Consider the following 22,410-nt stretch of genomic DNA (forward strand, 5'->3'; position numbering starts at 1 on the left):
TACAACAGATGGATCTGTAATTTGTTGTTGGCATACACCAACTGCAAATTAGTAAATCCTCTCTAACACCTTCTCCATCACCGTCTCCCTAACGTCTCTGAAATGAGTTTAGGGAAATTTTTTTCTAAGGCGGGTCTCTGAAGCAGAATGCCTCCAGGGACCATGCCCTGTATGTTACAATTTACTCATTACATTTTGTTCAGAAGTATTCCCAAAGACAAATATTATGCTTGGATTTATTCAAGAAGAATAAAAAAGGCACCTATTTATGCTCTGGGCATCTTTTACATAAGTTAATAATACAGTAAAAACTTACTCATTAATCTCTGAATATAATTTTAGCCTTTCTGCAGAGTGATGAATTCAAAGTGCTTTTAAAATCCTCATTCTCCTTCCAGCTGGCTTTCACAACACCTCCTCCATCCTTAAACATAATTGGGTCTAAAAGTCAATAGATTAGACTGTTTTGAACCACTGGTAAAAAGACAAACACCAAATGCTAAATACATACCCTTTAGGGGTTCCTTCCTCTCAATTTTTTCTTGTTTTTCAGGTTTGTCTCTATGAATTACTAGAAATAATAGAAAAAAATCCACAATAAATCTGTAATCTGGAGGTATTATGTACACATACTATTTCACCAAAGTGATTGAGGAAAAATATTTGTAAATTTAAATAATGGATTTTAGCTCTGAGTCACAGGTACTAGATGATATATAGACCTTCTTAATGTCAATATTTAATTCCACATCCAAGAGAGATATTTTTCCTTGAATAAGTCTGCAGATGATAAAGCATATTTTTGCAAAATAAGTGATTATTCAGCAAGCTTAATCTAATCTGCGGGATCTCTTTTGGTCCCATTACACAAGCACCCTGACTCTAAGTTTTCTGACAGAGGAAATTATTTTCAGTCCTTGACAGCATTGCTTTCTATTCTTAACAAAAAATCACTACCATATTGCTTTCCATGCTCTGGTTGGTTTTTTTTTTTTTTTTATTTTTAGCTGTTACTTCAGCCACGAGATGGATTAACAAGAAAACATCTCTTTTAATCAAAGCGTAACTTCAGGAAGAGCAGCTGTTCAAAACACAACTGACGACACGTCCTGCTAGAAGCAGCAAACACGAATCCTTACGGACTCTATTGCCCACCTGACTTTCTGACCATGTTTTTGGACAGGATTGTATTCCACATCCTAATGATTTAGACAGACAAAAATGGTTCTCGTCAACCTCTGCTACTAAAAGACTAGCGTTTTGCAGTTTCAGGGAAAAAAAGACTTTCTTTCCAATACTCAAGTTTCTGTCAACGAGTAAACCACAGAAAATACAACTCTGATTAGAAGACAACTGTGAGCTTTATACCCAAGCACAGTAATGGTTTTGCGTACATTCATTTCACCAGCTTTGCAGCAAATGTCATTTCACAGAGGTGCAAGCATTCTTTTGTTGGTTAAACATTTCCTCATTAAAAAATAGGTCCAAGTCTTTATGAAAAATCATTCCAAACATTCAGCAGTTTCGTTATGTCTTGCACGTGTTTGCATTATCCAAATACATTTCCAGTCATAACAGGTAAATTATTGTTGATAACAATTAGCAGCACAGTGGAAGGAGATTGAAGGGAGATTTTTCAAAGCCTTTACGGAATGCAGACAGCCAATTTACACTAAAAAACCAGGCTGCGAAGAACGCAGCAGCACCAGCAATGTATTACTGAGTGAATTACAGACTGTAACTCATTCAATTGCTTTAGGACATCTAGTAGCACACCAAGGAAAAGCAGTCTCCTCTCTCCCTGTGCTGTGCAGAACTTAGACTGAATATTTTTGCTGAAACTGTAGCATGCTTTTACATCTTACAGTTGTATTAGCAGGTGCTAGCTCTGTGCAAAACACTTCAAGCCAGCGGGTTGTCAGCATTGGATGGGGCAATAGCACAGTTTTGCAAACAATAGCTCTGTGATGGTCAATGGCAGTGAAACATAAGCTTCTGCATATCAGACAAAAGCCCTTGTAGTCCCTATGCCAAAATATATAGTTGAACTATGCAGAACAGTCAGAAAGCTTGTTTTTAGCCACAGAACGTCTTACTTGTGTAAGGCAGACTGTTGCGGTTTGTGTTTTTTTTGTTTTGTTTTTTTTTTGTTTTTTGTTTTTTGTTTTTAATTTATTCTAGTTTCTCCATAGCATTTCCCTATTTCATGCTTTGGAAAAAAACCTAAAACTAGCCTTGAATGACACTGACTGAATTGAGTGTCGGCAGACCTTGAAGTGGACAGAAAAATTTAATTTAAGGTTCCTTCACATCATCAAAATGGTATAAAGTGCTAAAAGGCAAGGAAAAATTAATATTCATGTGGACCCAAGCTAAAAACATGGAGAAGGGATCAGTTGGCTCCTTCTTGAGAAATAAAAGTAACTTGAAGTATCTGGGCAGGGAGCCTAGAATGTGGATAAGCAGAGACCAGGCTGGCATAAGTCTAAACTATTTTTCTCTTCCCAGCAATAGGCTGAAGGTGATCTCTGGTTAGTTCAAGAGCCCTGCCCTGTGCCTTGATATCCCCACAGCCTCAGAGCTTGCTAATCTCAGGTTGTAACATTTACCATTCCCTCTTACGGACACCGTCAGAGCTATGGCTTTTGGGTACAACCTTATCCAGGAAGGGCAGGTGTTGCCAAAAATTAAAGGGTTCATGTTTCAGGGCTGTGATGACTGGCCATTTTTGACTCTCCAGTCACAGGGCAGCAGGGCCACCAAAGTCCACTGAAGCTTTTGAGCAGACAAACTTAAATATGATTTTTCTTTTGCATCTTAACTCTGTTTTTTCCCTCCCTGAAATGTTTTCATGTTCAGCCTCATTATATAGTCCTAAAAGCTCTGTCAAGAAAATACTTCACTGTCTACAGATCTTTTCCAGATTTAGTCACTTGGCTATATATTCCTTTGTAAAGGGCTTAATACCTGCCCTTTTTCAAGCCCGCAGCACTTAGTTGCAAGCGTTAGGTTTTAGAAATAAGCCAGGCTGGCCGTACTGCCATGTTTCTGTGAAACAAATTAAAGTTAATAAGATTTTCTTTTGCATATAAAAAAACAAAGACAAAGCACATAAAAATGTTTTTAAGGCTGCTAAGTCCAGTACTCTTCAGCTGAAAAATGCTGGAACTAAACCTGCTCATTTAACTTTAATTCAACAATTTTATTTGCTTTATGACACACTTTGTAATTAAAAGATCACCTCTCTTCCTTTTTTAATAGGATGCTGGAGTCATCCAGAAAAAATAAGAAAAACTAAAACTAGTTTTGTGACAATTGTGCAAGCTAAAATTTTCCCAAACTTAAAGAAATTTCCTTGGACTTCCTTGCAAATACCAAAAAAGCATAAGCTCAGAATGAACTGCTATTAGCATTGGAAAAAATATAACACCCCAACCTAATTTTCACTAACCTAGATTTTGGAAATTGCTGAAACATTTTTATATGACTTTGAATGAAAATTCAGCCTGAGGCAAAAAGATGAGCATGAAAAATTTCGTCCTCAGTGACTGAAGTGTGTTAAATTTATAAATAATATAAAATAGGAGCTTATAATGGAAAATTTTAAGGTAATTTAACAATGCATGCCAAACTCAATCATATAAGACTATTGCTATCTACGTCACATAAAATTAAAAAGAAGCATAGCACATAGGTGAGAGGTATTTCCAAATTTCAATCATCTAATAGTATATTTGATTTGCATCAAGTGGAAGACATAGTGAAGGGGGAGATGATTTAGTTTTTCTTCATTAAAGCATTTGAGACAGAGACATTCACCACCCCAAAAAAGCAAGTGCCAAAAGAAGAGATGTAATAAGGAGTCACTAATTCCATACCTAAGGGAAGTAAAAATAGTTTCCAGCTGAGTAAGTCTTAAGTCTGCTGCTTAGTATAAAGCTAGGTGATGAGTGCAGTGAGCATGAAGCAGAGATTGCTTGCTCCAGCTAACTGACTAAGTGCTTGTCTACAGGGCAACACTCAGGAAAGTTAAGATAAATGAACTAATACAATGAACTTAGAGTGCATTAGTCAGAGAGCGTTAAACCTCTGTGTAGATGCTTTTATTCAGAAGTAAAGTAACCTGAGATAGCTATAACTTAATTCTTCTTGAAGGACCACTCAAAAAAAAAAAAAAGGGGGGGAAAGGGCTTGATATGGAGAGGGGCACAGGCTTCCAGGTCCAAAACAATCAGTCAGACAGCGTTACATCCGTCTGAACTGAGGCTTAGGTTTGACAGCTACTGGTGGTAGTCAAACTGCCCACAGCATTGGCTTTACCCGAGGCTGCTGTAAGCCCATACGGCTAAATAAATACTTGGCAGCTCTACCTGAGCCACTACAGCTACGTTGCTATCTGCACCGTGTTACCTAATTTAAAGTTAACTCAGGTGTATCTGTAGCTATACCTCCAGAAATCAGGGTAGATAGCCCCTGTGTCAAACATAAATACGTCATTTAACTTGCTAATTTTGTCAATTTATGTGGGTTTGTAGTGTACTGTGCATTTGTATGGTCCAGCTGTATTTTTCTATTTAGATGTCTGAAATACCTTGACTTCCAGCTACAGCAAATTAAATTATAGGGCCACATTACAACTGTCTTTATTATCTCATAATTTATCTGTATGCTCAAATACAGACAGCTTTATTCTGTGATGTTTAATATTTGCATTATCAGTGCGGCCCTATTAACAAGTCAAGAGGAGTAGGAGGGGTAGATATGTGTTACGCATAGTAAATGAAATAGTTTTGTAGGGCCTGGAATCTATTTGTCAAATCAGGCTGAATTCAGAGATACTTTCTACAAAAAACCAGAGAGACTAGTGTTATTTCAGAGGCACACAAGTATCTGTCCTAAAATCACGGTGATTAAATGTACGGCTGTCAGAGGTAGCATTTCATCATCCCATTGTCTTCTTCCATCCCTCACTCCAACAGCAACGTGTAAGTGAAGCGTATTTGGGAAAAGCCACACAGTAGATCAACCTTTTCCCATTCCTTCTCAGTGCCTTTTGTAACAAGAGATATTTCCCAGAAATGCAGGACGATTCAGTTCACTGCTAATATCAGTTATCTATAAAAATCAGAAATGATCAGTCCATTTGGATTATCATTGGACCTTACATTAGACAGAAATTATACACTTATAGTTTTATCTCAATATATTTTATCATTGTTCTTCCCTGTTGCCAAAGTATTGCATAGTTCTCTTTTATTTGTTGATAGTAATAACAATTACGACACCTACGTCTGGGACAGTCTGGGACAGCCCCATCCCTCAGCCTTTCCCCTCAGGACAACCGCTCCAGCCCTGACCGTTGCAGTGGTCCCACCCTGAACTCTCCCCAGTTTTTGGATGCCTTTCTTGAACTGGGAGGCCCAGAACTGGGTGCAGTATCTAGATGTGTCTGATGAGAGCTGAGATTAATTATCCCCTTACCTCCACCGACGGGTCGAGCTCCTGCTCATACCGTCCAGCGTGCCTCGGAACCTTGTGAAAGCACTAATACATCAAATACCAAATTGGAAAGACCCTATTTTGTAGTGAATTTGTGCTTATGTGTACATGTAATCATGAAATAATTGAATTTCAGTGCTCTTAAGCATGAGCAAATGCTTTGTTGAATCATTCCTCAGAGTATTTCTTCTTTTCAGGATTAAATTGACTAAGTACTATAATTGAAATGAACTTTATTACTAGTAGTTTATCAAAATATTTAATTAAAACAAAATTTTAGGGCACAAGTTTGCCTGGCTCTTAATACTCTAAGAATCTTGCTTATAATTTCAGCCACTTCCATCTGGGATTTCCATTCATTATATCTGTTCCTCGTACTGTGGTAGAATTTTTTCAAAAAGAGGCTGAGGAATGGAACTCCCTTGCAAATCTTGGGACTTGGATTCAGGGGATTTGACTATTTAAAAATAAAATTATTTTTAAAACCCCAGTGTCCCCCTATTTTTGGGTGGAGGACTGAAATTTGTTTGAGGTGTTTGCTTCTGTCAAAAACATTCATTTTACCTCTAGATTTTTCCTGTTAAAAAACAGCAAAAGATTATATTTACACACACTTCCTGGAGGAACTTTAGAAGGTAACAGTAAAACTCCCTAAAGATTCACACCTTTATCATGCTCTAGCTTGAGGCCTGACAGAATGTTTTCTTGTAATTGTTCCTCCTATGTACAAGATGCATTTTTGGGACTAAATATGAAAACAAAAAATAGAAAAAAATTATTTGTCCTGTGCTTCAGGAAGTGATTGTATAATTAAAGACTGCTTTATCAGGCATATGAATAAAGGGACTTAACTAATGACACCTGAATCCTTTTTTCCTGGCATCCTATAACTTCTTAGTAATCATTTCTGCAACGTTAATGTTCTTCCATGTAAAGCAATGCACTTCTGTATAGATGAAGTGGTACACAAGAGGCTGTTTTGTTCAAGGCTGCAACTTCATTTGTGTTTTTAGAATGCTGTGCTTGAAAAGACCTTAACTGGGATCCCTTGCTAATGGATCTGAGTTCATTATTGCCTGGCTAGCCCACCGATACCCTAAAAAATTCATTTTCATACAACATGATTTATTAAGTAGTTGGGAAGCAGTTCTAGGCACTCCAGATGACCCTGATTAGCACAGAACTGGAAAGCTAGCACTAGAGGTGTAAAATACTATAAAAGCATATAAAGAATATATGCAGAAGTGAATATAATTGCGTGAGGGAGGGTGTATGTATATACACACTATTTTTTAATAAGCTTCCTTCTTACTTCCTCCTGCCATTACTAAGCACAGCACTGGTGCATCAGAGAGATGCTCATCAAATTTTATGTGGCCTAACCTTTACAGAGGCTTTCTTAGGCAAAAAATCTGCACATATCCCAGGAAACTTCTTTATTTACATGACCTCTGAAAACCAGTCCAAACCAGTTCCTCTGTGGATTTTTGGAAAGTGCCAGTTAGAGGAGATTAAACAGTCTGAAAAAGAGTAGGTTCTTAAAATGGAGGTTTTTCTTATCTCTGATACACACCTGGCTCACTGTTAACTACGACTTCCTAACTTGGATGGCACCCACTGGCCTATAAATTGGCTTTCTTCCTTGCCCAACACACTTCATGCCTTTTGCACCAGAGGAAGCTCATCAGCACTCTACTTTCTTGCACCTTTGCTACAAAAAAGATGTCTGGATAAGTTTGGGCAGGAGAATCTTATTATGAATGTGCATTTACAATATAGCCACACAAACTTAAAATGACCCTATTTGTTAATGCTAAGGTATACAAGAATTTTTGATCATTTACAGTCTGTGCCAACTATCTTTGAATGCTTCTATGATACAACAGCGGTAACGTATGTAGTTAACAAATACACTGTATATTACATACATTTATGTAGGTAAACACATTAAAAAAAAAAAGTTACCCTTTGGTGGTGGCCGTTTTTCATGTCTCTCCGGTTTCTGTTTATGAATTTCTGAAAACAATGCAATGTAGAGTTATCAATATTAAAATCGTTTTCACACACAAAAATATCAGATGCATTCTTGCAGTAAAAAATAAGTGCTTCAAATATTATAGCAGAGCCATGGCTTTATCACCTGCATATGCAGAATTATATACAATAAAATTCAATTTTATATATACATGCAGACAATACATATGGACAAAAATAGTAACATTAAGTGACTGTAATAACTACTCTGTTTTTAATTGAGCAATATAGCTGCTTTTAAAGTCAAGAATAGGTTTTGCCGATCTGTAACAGCTATACAGTAATGCGTTGGTCATGAATCAGAAAATAACATGCTTTTACTAAACATTTTTCTGTATGTGTCCTGAGTTGTTCGCCAGGATTACTATGTAGTGTTTTCCAAATTACCTTTGGAAGGAAATAATGTTCTTTTTACTACATTTTCTAAATTTTTTAAAGCTCACATGCTAAATTGGTAGCTCCAACACACAATAAAAGGTAGACCCAATGCTGTACACAAATTACAGAGATAAAAGTTCCTGGGTTAGGGATCCTTGTCTTGGAGAATGACTCATTTTAATCATGCTGTATACCAAAGCACTGAGAACTGCCTTGTTAGAGGAGCACTATTTACCTGCCCTTGCTATCCATATCTTTCAAACAGAATTCCTCACCTGTGATATTGATATTAAATTACTGCTATATGCCTCTGTAACTGATTTTTCCTACTGTCTTTACTGTGCCAAAACCAGGATAATATTGAAAATGCAAAATGCTGAATTTGAGAAAAAGCAAACCAAAATTAAATCAAGCTTGCCTAGCACTGTTTGCATGCAGTGGTAGAAATTTAGAGTCCGTTTATTACTGGTATGCAATAAGGTCATTAACGCTATACAGAGTGCCAGGTTTATGGTATCATGCAGGTATTTCCTGCAGTAGGAAACTGTTATAAAATACAGGATCAAATTTGTCTTTGACAAAAGCACATGCAAATCTCACTAGACTCTATGGGAGATGCCTCCCTGTATTTTAGGGTTAGATTTGGTCTGCAGGGTCTAAATAACAAAATTAATACATCAGGGAAAAAGTTATGCATATTACATCTCCACTCTAGGGAGCTACTTTAATGTCTATTGAAGACAACTAAAATCGTCCACTTATATCCTTAGTTATTTGCTCAGGTTGTAACAGGATGCATGTTGCCAAAGAGATCCAGTAGAAAATGGTATTTTCCCTTCCCAAGACTCTGATCTTTGCATAGGTCCTTGAAACTAAATGGAGAATGTTTTTATTGGACAGTGTTTGCCATCTGAAAAAAAAGATTGCGTCTGGTTTACGAGAAACATAACTATTTTAGGGCATCAGCCTATGTTGTCATCAGATAGAACGTTATTTCACTGAGATAAAGGGTAACAAAGGCCAAAATGCATATTGCTGTTAGCCACTAATGTATGGTAGCATAACTAAGCTAATTATATGATGTCATTAAGCTAAAAGGACTTTTATTCAGTTTTCATTTTGCTCCTTGCAGCCTGGGTGTGTAGTTTGTTTATTGTTCTATAAACCTCAAAGGTTGTGATTAGGAAGAAATCATGCCATATTGATTTACTGCATTTCAGCTGAGCCTGGATTATTTTTCTGCAACTATGTGAAGATTTTTTTTCTATCAACTGAGAGAATCTAGTTGCTGGATTTTCAAACTTCTCCCACCTGTTCTGCTGAAAAGGATGCATAAACTAGTTTAGGTAGTGTAAGTGGGAGGAGCGGTGCAAGACAAGAACAGCCAGAGGATTGCTCCCCGATTCTGAGCACATCGGAGCGGTTCTCCATGCCGCTGCTCCAGACTGCCTCCAAACCCTGACTTACTGCATTTAAAGAAAGCTAAGTCACTGCCTCTGCATTGCAACATACAGCGGAGATGTATCTCACCCAGCTCAAGAGGTCATCCTACACACAGAGATGAATATGGCCCACTAAGTGATAAATCACATTCTTCAAGCAGAGTCATCTACACAGACACGTATTCCTTGCTTGCCTTAAGATGCCTCAGCTCCGCTGGGTTCCCACCATCTGTTATGTGTCTCACTACAGAAAATAGGCCTCTTTTTCTTGAAAAAATAAGTATAAACCTTTGTTATTTCAAAAATGGCTTTTAAAATTACTATGGTCTTAGGGGATTTCTTATTGCTAGCTTGACTGCAAAATACGTATGGAGCAATGACTGTAGAGCTGGCCACCTAAATCAGCCTCGCATTGTATTGGCAGTGAAGCTTACTTGACACAAATGCTTCAGTAACTTACACAAAAAGATCCTTTCTAGACAGCCGCACTGAGAATCTCATCTAACTTGCTGCTACAATTAGGATACCACACATCACAAAAAACCCTACACAAATTCATTGAAGTGAAATACATCTTCATAATACGTAAGTATGTGCATATATGTTTTTATATATTGCAAAGCGTGCCATCATTAAGATCTCGTCACAAGCTTCCCATTAGAGTTTGAACCATCATAAAAAATTGCAGCCTGGAACCCATCAATTCTGATACATTACAAGCTAAATTTTCCCAGCACAAATAAATCTAGTCTCAATATATGCTGATCTTGATCAATTTACAAGACAGAAGATAGTGACTCTTTGCTAACTCAAAAATATTTAAAATAAGGAAACATATTAGATTATTAGAGATTTTTTTCTGTTCTGAGAGTTTTGATACTCTCTGCTTCATCTTTTATGACAAATAGCTTTAATTTTCTAGTAATCACATCATATCTTATTGCTGAGTTGACAAAGTGGCTATAATATCATAGAAGACTTACATGGCCAGTTTAAAGCATGTAATTTATCTCTATCAATGTGACACATTGTTAATAAATCCTAAATATTATGAATTCATGTTTAGAAAAATGACAGAATCAAGCAGCAGCAAGGATAATCTGTGTCACCACGGCAACCATCCTGATTCTTTATGAGATGACAGCGTGGTTTATTAAATTATTGTAAGGGAGTATGTATTTTAAAAGCTGTATTTCATTGTTTGTTTTCTTCAGTTATCAAGCAGACATGAAAAATTATCTTTCCCCTGTGTTTCTTGGGTTTTGAATGGATAAGTACTTTATTTCCTTAACTATGGATACTGTTTGACACTGAATTCTCTAGACCTTGGATCTTGCGCAGATATACAGAACATGCAGGGCAATTATTTTAAATAACTCCAAGAAGGGAAGCTAGTAGTCCCCTCACTGACCATTTCAAGATGCTGAAAGGAGATATATTTGACTATTTGGTTAGCAGGCCGATATATTTATGTCCTGTTGACCTGAAGCAGGCCCTCACAATCAGCTGAGGATCAGTATCGCAGGCAGCTTTACCGAAAATCCCTGCTGAGCATGCAGTTTGGGTGCTAGCTTCCCCCACCCCTCACCCAGCTAATTTTCATTAATAGCATTTCACAGTGTCTAATGACAGCCCAGCACTGGCTGCTCACTACAAAGCCCCAGCTCTGGGAAAATCAAGGTGGGAGAAAGGGAAAAAAAATTACAGTCCCCCGAATCCGCGTGAGCTGGTGGTGCAGCACCGTGCAGGGTTACGTCAGCGTGAACGAAGAGCGCAGCCCCTCGTGGTAGAGCGTGAGGAGATTCTCCCGGTTCCTGAAAAGGAGTTCCCTTCTTCGTCTGCTCTCATGTTTCTGATTTTGATTTTTTGTTATCTCCTTTTTTAAACATAGTTAAATATATAGCGTTATTCTTAGCTATTTTGGTTGTGTTGTATTATCATAGCACGTATGGGCTTCAGCCCACATAAATTGCTTTAGGTAACACATGGAGTCGTAAGTCCATGTTGTTGGTTGACGAGAACCTCAACATGACCCAGAGATGTGCACTCACAGCCCAGAAAGCCAACCGTGTCCTGGGTTGCATCCCAAGCAGCGTGACCAGCAGGTCGAGGGGGGGGATTCTGCCCCTCTGCTCCCATCGGGTGAGACCCCCCCTGCAGTACTGCCTTCAGCTCGGGGGGGCCCAGCATAAGAAGGACACGGACCTGTTGGAGCGAGTCCAGAGGAGGGACACGAAGATGATCAGAGGGATGGAACCTCTCCTATGAGGGCAGGTGAAAGAGTTGGGGTTGTTCAGTCTGGAGAAGAGAAGGCTCCGGGGACACCTTAGAGCAGCCTGCCAGTACCTAAAGGGGGCTGACAAGAAAGCTGGAGAGGGACTTGTTACAAGGGCGTGTAGTGATAGGACAAGGGGTAATGGCCTTAAACTGAAGGAGGGTAGATTTAGATTAGATATTAAGAATGAATTCTTCCCTGTGAGGGTGGTGAGGCACTGGGACAGGTTGTCCAGAGAGGCTGTGGCTGCCCCATCCCTGGCAGTGTTCAAGGCCAGGTTGGATGGGGCTTTGGGCAACCTGGTCTGGTGGAAGGTGTCCCTGCCCAGGGCAGGGGGGTGGAACTAGGTGATCTCTAAGACTCCTTCCAACCCAACGCATTCTTTGATTCTATGATAACACAATAGAATATGCCATCTCTGTAACACAGGACTTCAAACTTTAAGAGGGCTACATTTCTTCACTTAGTGGGGAAACACAGCACTGCATCTTGCTTCGTTAGAGGATGAGGCGGTGAGCAGCAATCTGGCACTGCTAAAACAGCTCCTAGGTCTCACCCTCTGCTGAGTTTCCATCTTGTGGGTGAAATATATCTTAGAAAAAACAACAAACCAAATAAAAAATGTTAATGATGGGAGAGGCAAAGTGAGAAAAAAAGGGATGATTGTCCCCGTCTGAAACACAAGAATGCTTTACTCAAGGTAACCCAGAAAGTCAGCAAAAGAGCTGGGAATTTAACTCTGATCCCTGACATTCAATATTATCCCCCTTATGCCTAAAGCTACCCTGTTTCTACTTAAATACTGTAGTGAGGATGGAATGTAGTTTTAATGTATCCACTGTTTTAAAGATATAATTGAACAGATGGAACTTCAGTTAAAATGATAATACATTGTTCTTTCTAAGCAAATTTTACCAGTTGGTCATCTTTTTCATAATCTCTTACAGGTGATACAGTGATATACACCTTCAGTGCTTTGACATTCTTTCTCTTATAGATATCTAAGTGTGAAAAGGAAAATGAGTCCTATTCAGAGTCCTGGTGAACCAGAGGTTAATAATTTGCTTTTGAGCGGTTAAAACCCTTACAGCTATTGCCAGCAATTTAATGGGGCTATATCCTTGCTAGTTTATCAAGACTAATTGGTAGCAGGCAGCTGATTATCCTGAAGAGTTGGTGGAAATAGATACTGAGGGCAAGGCAAGAGTGAGTGGTGTTAAGAGCTTTAGAAGATGAGAGGGATGTCATTTCTAATATGTTTCTAGATGCTGTCTGTATGAAGAATTGTAGTCAACTCTCTTGCTGCTGGTATCCTCAGGAGAAATTTGCAATTGTGCAGCTGATATCTATTTTTAATCTAGATAGTACCAGCTGGTGAGGGTGACAGTTATCCTTGTGGGGCTAGGAGGAGAATAAAAGAAGTAGTACATTAGAGCAACCTCCATCTAACTACTAATACATCATGTAGCTGTACTCTAGAGAAAAAAACCCCACAGATTTTGCAACAAGACAAAACCACGGGGGGGGGGGGGAGAGAATAGGAAATATTTAATTGGGGAATTACATTGGTGTATCGTGCCTATATCTAGGAACCAAAGACAGCGTAACAGAAGGCTTTAAGTACCAGCATTCAATGTTGGAAAGTCTGAGTGATACATATGACTAATTTAGGTGACTTCCCTACTAGCTTGCTAGTAGCACAGTCTTATCTGCAGTGTTTTCTTAGATCTTGCCCTGTTCTGAGGATTCATAGCAACTTCAGGTTGGGGTACAGAACAACTTTTCCTGAAGTCCTGTGTTGTAAGATCTTTCTTGAAAATGGGACAGGAGATGAATTGCCTCTTACTGATGAAAAAGCTGAATGGTTTGTGTGCTCATCCACTGCATGAGACACCAGCCCGCAGTGTCTCTTAAGTATGGTTGCAAAATTGTTTATGCATCTCTTTGGAAATCACAACTACAGTTTAGAGTGAGAATGGTGGTTTCTTTTTTCTCTTCTTTTTTTCTTTCATATTTTACAGAATTATACAGCATCTCTCATTTGCTGTGTAAGACTACGTCTGACAGAAGTCACAGAAGACCATTTCTCATTTTTCTTGGTGCAAACCCTCTGCCCTGCTGTATATTTACCCCCCAAACAACATGTTGTTCTAAACTGTAAACGTCACTGTGAAGTGACATTGACTGGTCCTAAACCTGTTCAGCAAAGCTCAGCTACTTCACCTTAGTTGCCTTTATTCCCTCCACTTGATACTTTGTTTGGCATCACTTGTCAGAGGTACAGAGAACGTGACCCTCAAACACTTCTGGACAATTTACCTATCTTGAGTAGCATACAGCAAACAAGTAGGCTTTATGTTCCCCCAAGAATACAGGGATTTAACATGGCCTTCCAGATATATGTTAAGCCTTCTTCATAAAGGCAGAACACAACAAAAATAAATAGATTAGATTCCAGTTCAACAGATATTCAATTGTTTCCACACTATTGCAGTTTCACTGGTCTATAATAGAAATTCACTGTAGATGACCTGCTGACATCTTCAGCATCATGCTAATGAGTACTTTGATTCCAGGGTGATGTTTCATCTTATATTTATTTTTGTAAGACTGTACAGCGAAGGAGATGCGTTGTGAGGAAGGCATTTTCAGAACAGCGTGCATGTTATTTTCATAACACCGAAACATCCCAACCCCTGTAAAGATTCTATTATAAGCCACTATTTCATAATCTACAACTTTCTAAACTGAACTTATTCCACTCATCTTTTTTGCATTATGTTAAAGACAATTAAATACAGACATATTTTTTCCATATTGCTATGTTTGAAATAGCATTCCTTTTGCTATAGAATAAAATAGCTTTAGCAGTTAATGGTGAGTAGAAGTGTATCATATTACTATGTAGTTATTAAAAGAGTTTTATCGCAAAATCACTGGTGTCATTGACGTTTCCGCTTTGTTTTTATATGTTTGGGCATTTTCATGTATCTACCAGGGCTGCTTTGAAACCTAATCCCACAAATTCTTTCAATACAAAATGGTCTTTTAGCAAAATCGGAAAATATTTATTTTTCCAGAAAAGCTAAGATGAGAGGGAAAGTTTGATAGAAGTCTCCAAGGCTGGAGAATTAGCTGTAAACATGGGAGCTGTTACATAGTTCTCAGAAGATTTGTTTCTTTGAGATAAATCCAAAAGTTGTAGTGCATCCTCCACCAAAAGAAAAAAATAAAAAAAATGGTTGTGGCTAATTCCAGCTTGAAAGCCTCAGTTTACCAAGGTAAATGGAACTTGACACAGTGCACAACTATTTCTTTTCTTTTCTTTCTTTCTTTTCTTTTCTTTTCTTTTCTCTTTTCTTTTCTTTTCTTTTCTTTTCTTTTCTTTTCTTTTCTTTTCTTTTCTTTTCTTTTCTTTTCTTTTCTTTTCTTTCTAAAGCCTAACTGATTTTTTGTTTTGGGTTTTCTTTTCCCTCTGGTGAGGTTTCCATTTGCAGCAGAAAAGCAATATCTTAACAGAAAGGTTTTTAAGGGGAGGAGGGTACTTGCAATTATCTTTGACTAATTATCCTGTAAGCAGCACTGGCATCTTTCAGGAAGACCATACACAGACTGTTTTATATGGAGGAATTTTAATGACTGGGCTTTTGAAAGAATTAAAAGTGGAAGATATTAAAAGATCTTCAACCCTAAACATTTTTTACATAAAAGTAATTTTTATTCCAAGTATATAAATACATTAAGACTCTTTTTTTTCATTCCCATACTGCAGTTCTGTACCTTGGTTCTGAAATGTAAAAGGAATGCTAATTGCACTTTGATTAAAAAACAAAACAAAACAAAAAATAACCACAAAAACCCCTAACCGAAACAAATCAGAGATAGAGCCATGTGATCAAAACCAGGCTTTTCTTTTCCTTCTGTGGAAAGTAAAATTGTCTCGACATGTTTCCCTTTATGGATTCCATCCTGCAAAGATGTTATTGGACCAGTTTTAAATGATGTTTTTCATAATCAATTTTATTGGAGTCTGCATTTAATTAGATGTAATTTTATGCAGGAAAAATGCAGACAAAACTTATAGACCTCTAAGTAGAGCAAAATTATATATATAGTAATACATAAAAATCTCTAATCTTGATTAGCATCAAAGAAATCTTTTCCCATATAAATATATTCAGGAGGGTTTTTTTGTGAAAGGAGGAATAAAATAGGAAAAAGAAATCACAGGACTAACCACAGTTCCTCTGCTCAGCTTTAAAAAATGTCAACTCTGCGGATCCTACCTTAATGTATTAGTCTGCGAGTCTGCAAATACATATTCCTATAAATTCAATCACTTCTAGATCCAACTGATTTATTTTTTTTTTTAGGGGTCTGGCACGCAGAAGAGAGAACCTCTTTCTGCGGGTGATGAGCACGGGGCTCCATTTGCCGTCTTGTCCCCTTGGCACAGCAGCAGCCATGGGGGGATCCGAGTCCCCTCAGAAACACGCAGGACCCCCGGTTGCGGTGCTGGGGGTTTAACTGAGTTTTGGAAGACCCTCTCACTTCCCAGGTGAGCCATCTACTCTGTCTCAGGCAGGGCAAGCTCCCAGCCGGGGGGACATCTGCCCAACGCTCCCCTCTTACAGCAAAAACCTCCCCTGTGCTCCATTGCTGGGGCAGAAATGGAGATTTCCACGAAGGTAACATGGATAGAAGGTTTCCCTGATTTAAGAGGGTAGCTTAACCAGCTGCAAACCTCCCTGCTGCTACCGTTCTGCCCAGGATTCCTCCTCGCCTTGTGGCTCCAAGTTCTCTCTGTGTCTTTTAAAAGGTAGGTGGCAAGTTTGGATCCCAGTCACTATTCCTCCATAGGCAAAAGAACTATAATGGAACACCCCTGTTCCCTAGTGTATACAGTTTTGTTTCATCTGGATAATATGGAAAATATTTTCTTTAAATTATAAAATGCTATTTTATAGTGGATATGCTATTACTGTATTGATCAGAGTAAGTAAAACAAAATGAGGTTGTTAAAAGAATATTAATAACAGAAATGAACGCCACAAAAATGCAAAATGCAAAAAATACATATCTGGGAAAGCAGTTTAACATCTGAGAATTGAATCAATCAATGATTTTCATCTTTTAACACAGGGTGTACTTTACACAAAGATATGCAAAATGCTTTGTAGTAAAGTGTAGCCTAGGGAGACAGTGAAAGCCTTTTAGAGAGATCTATAATAGCAACTCATACACAGAAAAGTGAACATTACCATATGGCAACATAAAAGAAACTGAATTCAGAAGGCATTACCAGTACAAATAGATATATACTTTAGGGATGAATGCAACTGCATAATTAATTTCTAAGACACACATATAACAACCACACCAGCAATTCAGTTTTCAGGTTGCATCTATGGTATTCTGAATTGCTTTTCTCTAGTCCGTTTCCAGTTTTTTTGGTTGGAAACTGTTTTCTGAACATGACTATTACCTCCAGAAAACCCACTTGCTTTCTTTATTTTTCCAGATTTTTTGCTATATAGGTAAAGGACTTCTAAATGATAAAATATCATGTTCTAATTTCAGTATTTTGCCCAGAAATAGTTGCCACGTTAGCTAGCAATGTGAATTTTGCCAGATATTCTTCTGATATAAACTATAGTAATAACAAACGATTATTTATCTATAACTTAAAGTTATTTTAAATTTTAGAAAACCCTTTTAGTAAAGAATTTTAACTGTAAGAACCCTAATAGTCACCTGGTGGCATTTTAAACATCCTAAGGTACTCTGGTAGTCATCAGCTCCCCTATAAAGGCGCCCTTCTCCCATAGGTCCTGCGTCATTTCTGCCAGTCCCATGCTACATCTGAGACACCATGTGGTATCTAAAATGGCACTAGTCAGCTTTGTTTATTCATCCGAATCCTGCCCAATATGTTTTTAGTGTGGGAAAAGGTTGTTGCTCGACGATAATGAGTTAAAACTTGCTAATGTACACAGGACTTCTTTAAGATAACAGATGAGTGGGACTAATTGCTATTTAACTAATCATGTGGGAATTTCGGAAAGAAAAATGTCTTCTTCAAAATCTTGTTATGAAACCTAACTCATTCCAGCAACTTGCTGCCATGGTTGTTTTACTCCCTAACGTTAATGTACGTACTGGCTGTAGCCTTGGGTTCATAGAAAGTGGTAGATGGGCTATGGCCGTGCAAGAACTGTGTCCCTCTTGAATTCAGTGACACCAATGGCTCAGGGAGTCCCTGACTGGGGCAATTATCTAGAGTATGGAGAACTGTTTGGGGAAATTATCACTGTATTTTTAACAGTTCTCCGTCCCGAGGCATTTGAACTGGTCACTCTTGGGCAGCAAGAGGGACTTCTGTCCCGTCCACTGGGTGAGCTGCACTGTTGGTCTGATCATATATAACCATTCTTATGTACTTAATAGATAAAAACAATCTGACACACATTATAAATTGCAGGACAAAAACCTTAAATATTTGTTGGCATGTTTTTCCCTACCCTGTCTGAATACCCCAAACAGTTCTTTTTGGGCTAATTGCTGGCTGGGGTTAAAGCGCACCAAGGCCATAATACCAAACCCACTTTCAAATCCAAATTAGCAAATCCCCTTCCAGTCTTCTCTAAGCCGGTTGTTCCTACCTCTCCCCTTCCCCAGGCAAAGCTGTCGTAGATGTTTGCTTGATCACTTTCAAAAGGAGATATAGGAAATGATCGGGTCTGAGAACCTTTCCTTTTGGGAGCATTTTGTTTGTCATTGTTAGCGCAGATTAATACCCAGATCTGAACAAATAATTAGTTTGTGCTGAGTAAATTCTGACAGTCTTAACCTTGAGGTGGAAGGGGGGGTTAATGGGAGTGAGTGTCTGGAGTTGGGTCTGGGGGACCTGCACCTTGGCCAGAGCTGCTGAGGATAAGTCAGTGTAACCAACTCTACCCTTAGAAGTTGCCACTTCTTTTAGGAAGAGCATGATGTCTATGTCTTCAGCATATTAACAACCAGCCTAGTGCTGAAGACAGAAGGATAAGGTGCTTTGCCAAAAAGTTTACTTGTAATTAACAAAATTTCTTGCAACCTTTAACAGAAATGTCTCTTGTTTGTGGCTTCTTGTTTTAATCTATGATTTCTTTACCCACATTTTTCTAAGAAAAAGTTTTAAAGCCAAGTAAGGAGAATGGGATAATTTCATATAACTATTGTATACATCTTTCTGCCTCATACATAGGCTAACTCACAGAAATTTAGAGATACACCTCTACCTCAAGGAAATCAAGTTTATTTTGACTATTGGTATAGAATAATCTTGTGCCAATAAAAACCTATTTGGAAGCAGAGAGATGGTTAACAGTGTCATGAGGGTGCTTTATTTCATACTCTGCTTTCTAAATTCATTGTACTTATTAAAATGAAAATTACTTACATAGTGAGTTATGTGTGTGTGTGTCTGTGTGTGTGAGAGGGAGAGAGCGCAAGAGAAAGAGAAAGTCAGAGAGAGGATTTAATCTAAACCCAAATATAAAATCAAGGAAGGACATCTTATGAAAACAATTTCCTCAGCTTCAAAGTATAAAGTAAAAAACCAAATAATTCTGACCTTGGAATCTTTTTCAAAGGTTTTCAGCAACTTACTCCTAAGGCCACATACCAGATTCATGCTTCCAAGCCAGAATGCATCGGCTGTTTTGAAGCAAAAGAAGATGCTACCTTAACATACAAAACTCACTGTGCACAGCTTGTCAGGTCTACCCTGGTTAGCTAAATGAGGAATCCATGTTCAGATTTGAAATTTTCCGTTACCCATATGTAAACTGGAATGAAGCTCCAGAACAGTTTAATAATGACATTTTTAGCCATGGATGAGAACGCTGAAGTGTCTGCACTTGCTTATATTTTACAGATCATTATTTCCAATTTTGTGCACCAGGTTTCTCAGCTCTTTTCCAAACTCACAACTAATGCTAGTAACATCCACCAAAAAATAATAAATATTTCTCTCTTTTTCTATAACAATAACTTCTAGTAAAAAGGACCAAAATACGAGAAAACATACAGCTGTCAAATAATTGAATTTGTCTCTAAACGTTAAAGTAACCCTGAAAAAATGAACAAGATTATCAGTCAGAACCATTGTTCTAGAAAGAAATGAAGCCAAAAACATATTAAGCATGCAACAAACAGTTATTAGGCTTCTTACTATCTTTTGTGAAAATGTTCTATAGTTTTAGCGTGTTGAGAATATGCATTGTTAAAAACTGCAAAGTCCTCTACAGAATAATCTTTCACTACCTCCACTGAAGAATACATTTTTTTTTCCGGACAATATCAAATGTTCACTCTTTTCCAATTATTAAAGATAAATATTAATGATAAGACTTGGACTGGCAAAAATAATTGCAATAAAAAAGGCACTCAAGAGGCATTTTCATCCTTTCTAAAGGATTCTGAAACTGATATTAGTCCTGTTGCATGTGCAAGCCCATTGTCATTACTTGTACTTTTATTATCTTTACTTTCAATTTACATCTCTAGGAAGGTGATCTTTGCTTTCTCTGGGTTCGTAATTATCATTCCACTTTTCTCTTCTTCCTTCATCACTACATAGTGTCCTTACTACTCCCCTTGAATTTTTTCCAATCCATAATTGTATTGTAGTACCAGCAATCTTCTTATTTTTTTTCAGTTATTATATTCCATTATAAAGTAAATTTTCTGCTAACTTTTTAGCATTCATAATATCTGGTAATCAAGAAAGCAAAAGAGTGAAGGCTTGTTCATACACCAAAAATAGGTATGGACATTTTTCAAAAACTCTCTGCCCATTCCTGAATACCACAGTAACTGTGGGTTAGATCCAATACAAATACTTAAAAATCAGGCACGGCAACCATAATGCACATTTCCAGAGAGAAATTTGAGAGAGGTTTCCTGTAAATATGTGCAAAAAGTCAAACTGTTCATCTTCTGGAGACAGCAGTAGTGTACTGCACCATCTCACTGGGTCATTTTTTTGTTTAGGCTGTTCAAATGCCACAAGCTTAAGAGCCATCTAAAGAAAGGTCATTCACAAAGCTATAGATAACAGTGCTGTGCTGAGTGGAAGGGGCTTTGAGGCAGAACGGGTCCTTTACATGAAACAGAGAATACTCCCATAGCCTAAAAATTTGGTTCCAATTTTGTGGATCTAACTACTAACATTTTGTTACCCAGAAAGTCTCAAAATTAATTTGTATAGCTGGTCCTCCTTGGGGTCCAGCCCTAACTGCAGTCAGATGGCAAAAATCACAGTTGCAAAGTCTTGTTTTGGTTTAGAAAGCTTTTCTTCTGGAACTCTTATTCCTGGACCATGGACATGAGAGCACACATTAGTTAGGAAAAGCTACTTGAAGAGATCCGCACCTTGTGCTCAGAGAAGCGGATTGCGATGTTGGCGAGTGCTGCGGTCTGAGCCCTCACCTCCCAGGGTTTGCCTTCCGCGCTCCTGAGCTTTAGCCCTTGGACTGAATTTCACTGTCCCTAAGCAGAAAACCTGTTGACTAGCCTTTATTACAGAGCTCTCAGAAAACTTCTATATAGGCTTAGACCCCAGCAATTCAGCTCCTTGATGTTTACGCAGTTTTCAGAGAAGTCTGCAAAGAGGGACAGTGACAGCTCTGAGGAACTCCCAGCTGCCTCTCACTGAGTGGACATCGCCATGCTCTGCACTGGCATTTCCAAGGGACTTGGAATGGCATTTCCAAGGGACATGGTGGCTTCAGGCCACATATGTTGTATTTCTGTAGCCCAGAAAGAGAGGTGACAAAATCAGGTATAATCAAGGTCAGATCCTAGCTGCCAGGATGAAATGGAGACCTCCAGTCATCTGGAGAAGATAACAAGTTATTTGAGGATGCTTCTAAGTGAAAGCTTACAGCTATACCCAGAAAGGGCCTCAGATCACTTTATTTATCAGTCCTAGTCAAGAAACAGCTTTTTTGCAGGGAGGCAATGATGGGACTCTTTATCCTCTGAAAGATGGAAGGAAAGGCCTTGAGCACACATCCTCAGAGTGGAGGAAGTGGAAAAGCCCACTCAAAATCTGTTTTACTGCCCAGGCAGGTGAAGCGTGTTTAAATTTAGGCCTTTTCACATCTGTGTGGCTGAGTTATCCTGTGAGATACCAGCTCCAGAGGAATCACCAGCTCCTTGTCCATCTCCTTCACACCAAAGAGAGAAGACTCTCATTTCTCTCCAGAGCAGGGTTGTGAGCTTTGAATACTAAGGAAAACATTTCAAGCTGGCAGTTAGATACTCATCACCTTGGATGGAGGACTTTTAGGTCTGAACAATCATCTCATCACTTCCACCTGACTAATTTAAGCGGCTTCCAGCTTATTTCATGGCTTCTCTGAATTCTATTTTTACAGCCTAGTGTCCCAATGCAAAGTGTAAGGCATGACTTTGTCACCCATTTCCAAAGAAGGTGGCATTGCAATGCTCAGCATGGTGTTGTCCATAATGTTTTTATGGATCAAGCCTTCCCAGCAGTGAAGTACCTCCACAGTACTCCCAGCCTGGTCACCTACACTGGCCCACAGTGAGCAGACACCTCCCATCCCCGTACCCGGCGTCCCTGCCAGCAATGCTCTACAGCTTCAGACTCTTTGCATCCACTGTAAAATTAACAATGCGTTTCTGCCTTTGGGTGCAGAGAAAGGGCAATGCTGCACCTTATGCGATTCTTACCGATGGAGTAAAGAGACGGAATGTTTTCCTACACTGTCT

General features: G+C 38.5%; 1 protein-coding gene across 9 annotated transcripts in view; it reads right to left on the minus strand.

The window, feature by feature from the left end:
- TRDN (triadin) overlaps positions 1-22,410 on the minus strand; it is a 239,720-nt gene that overhangs the window by 163,335 nt on the left and 53,975 nt on the right. For all 9 annotated transcript variants that reach the window (XM_075046871.1, XM_075046868.1, XM_075046869.1 and 6 more), the window contains 2 exons: positions 7,465-7,515; positions 512-571 (listed from right to left, as the gene is read on the minus strand). In XM_075046871.1, coding sequence (XP_074902972.1) covers positions 512-571; positions 7,465-7,515 — 111 coding nt within the window. The remainder of the gene's footprint in view (positions 1-511; positions 572-7,464; positions 7,516-22,410) is intronic.

This window comes from Buteo buteo, chromosome 15 (assembly GCF_964188355.1).
Source record: "Buteo buteo chromosome 15, bButBut1.hap1.1, whole genome shotgun sequence".
Classification (NCBI taxonomy): Eukaryota; Metazoa; Chordata; class Aves; order Accipitriformes; family Accipitridae; genus Buteo; species Buteo buteo.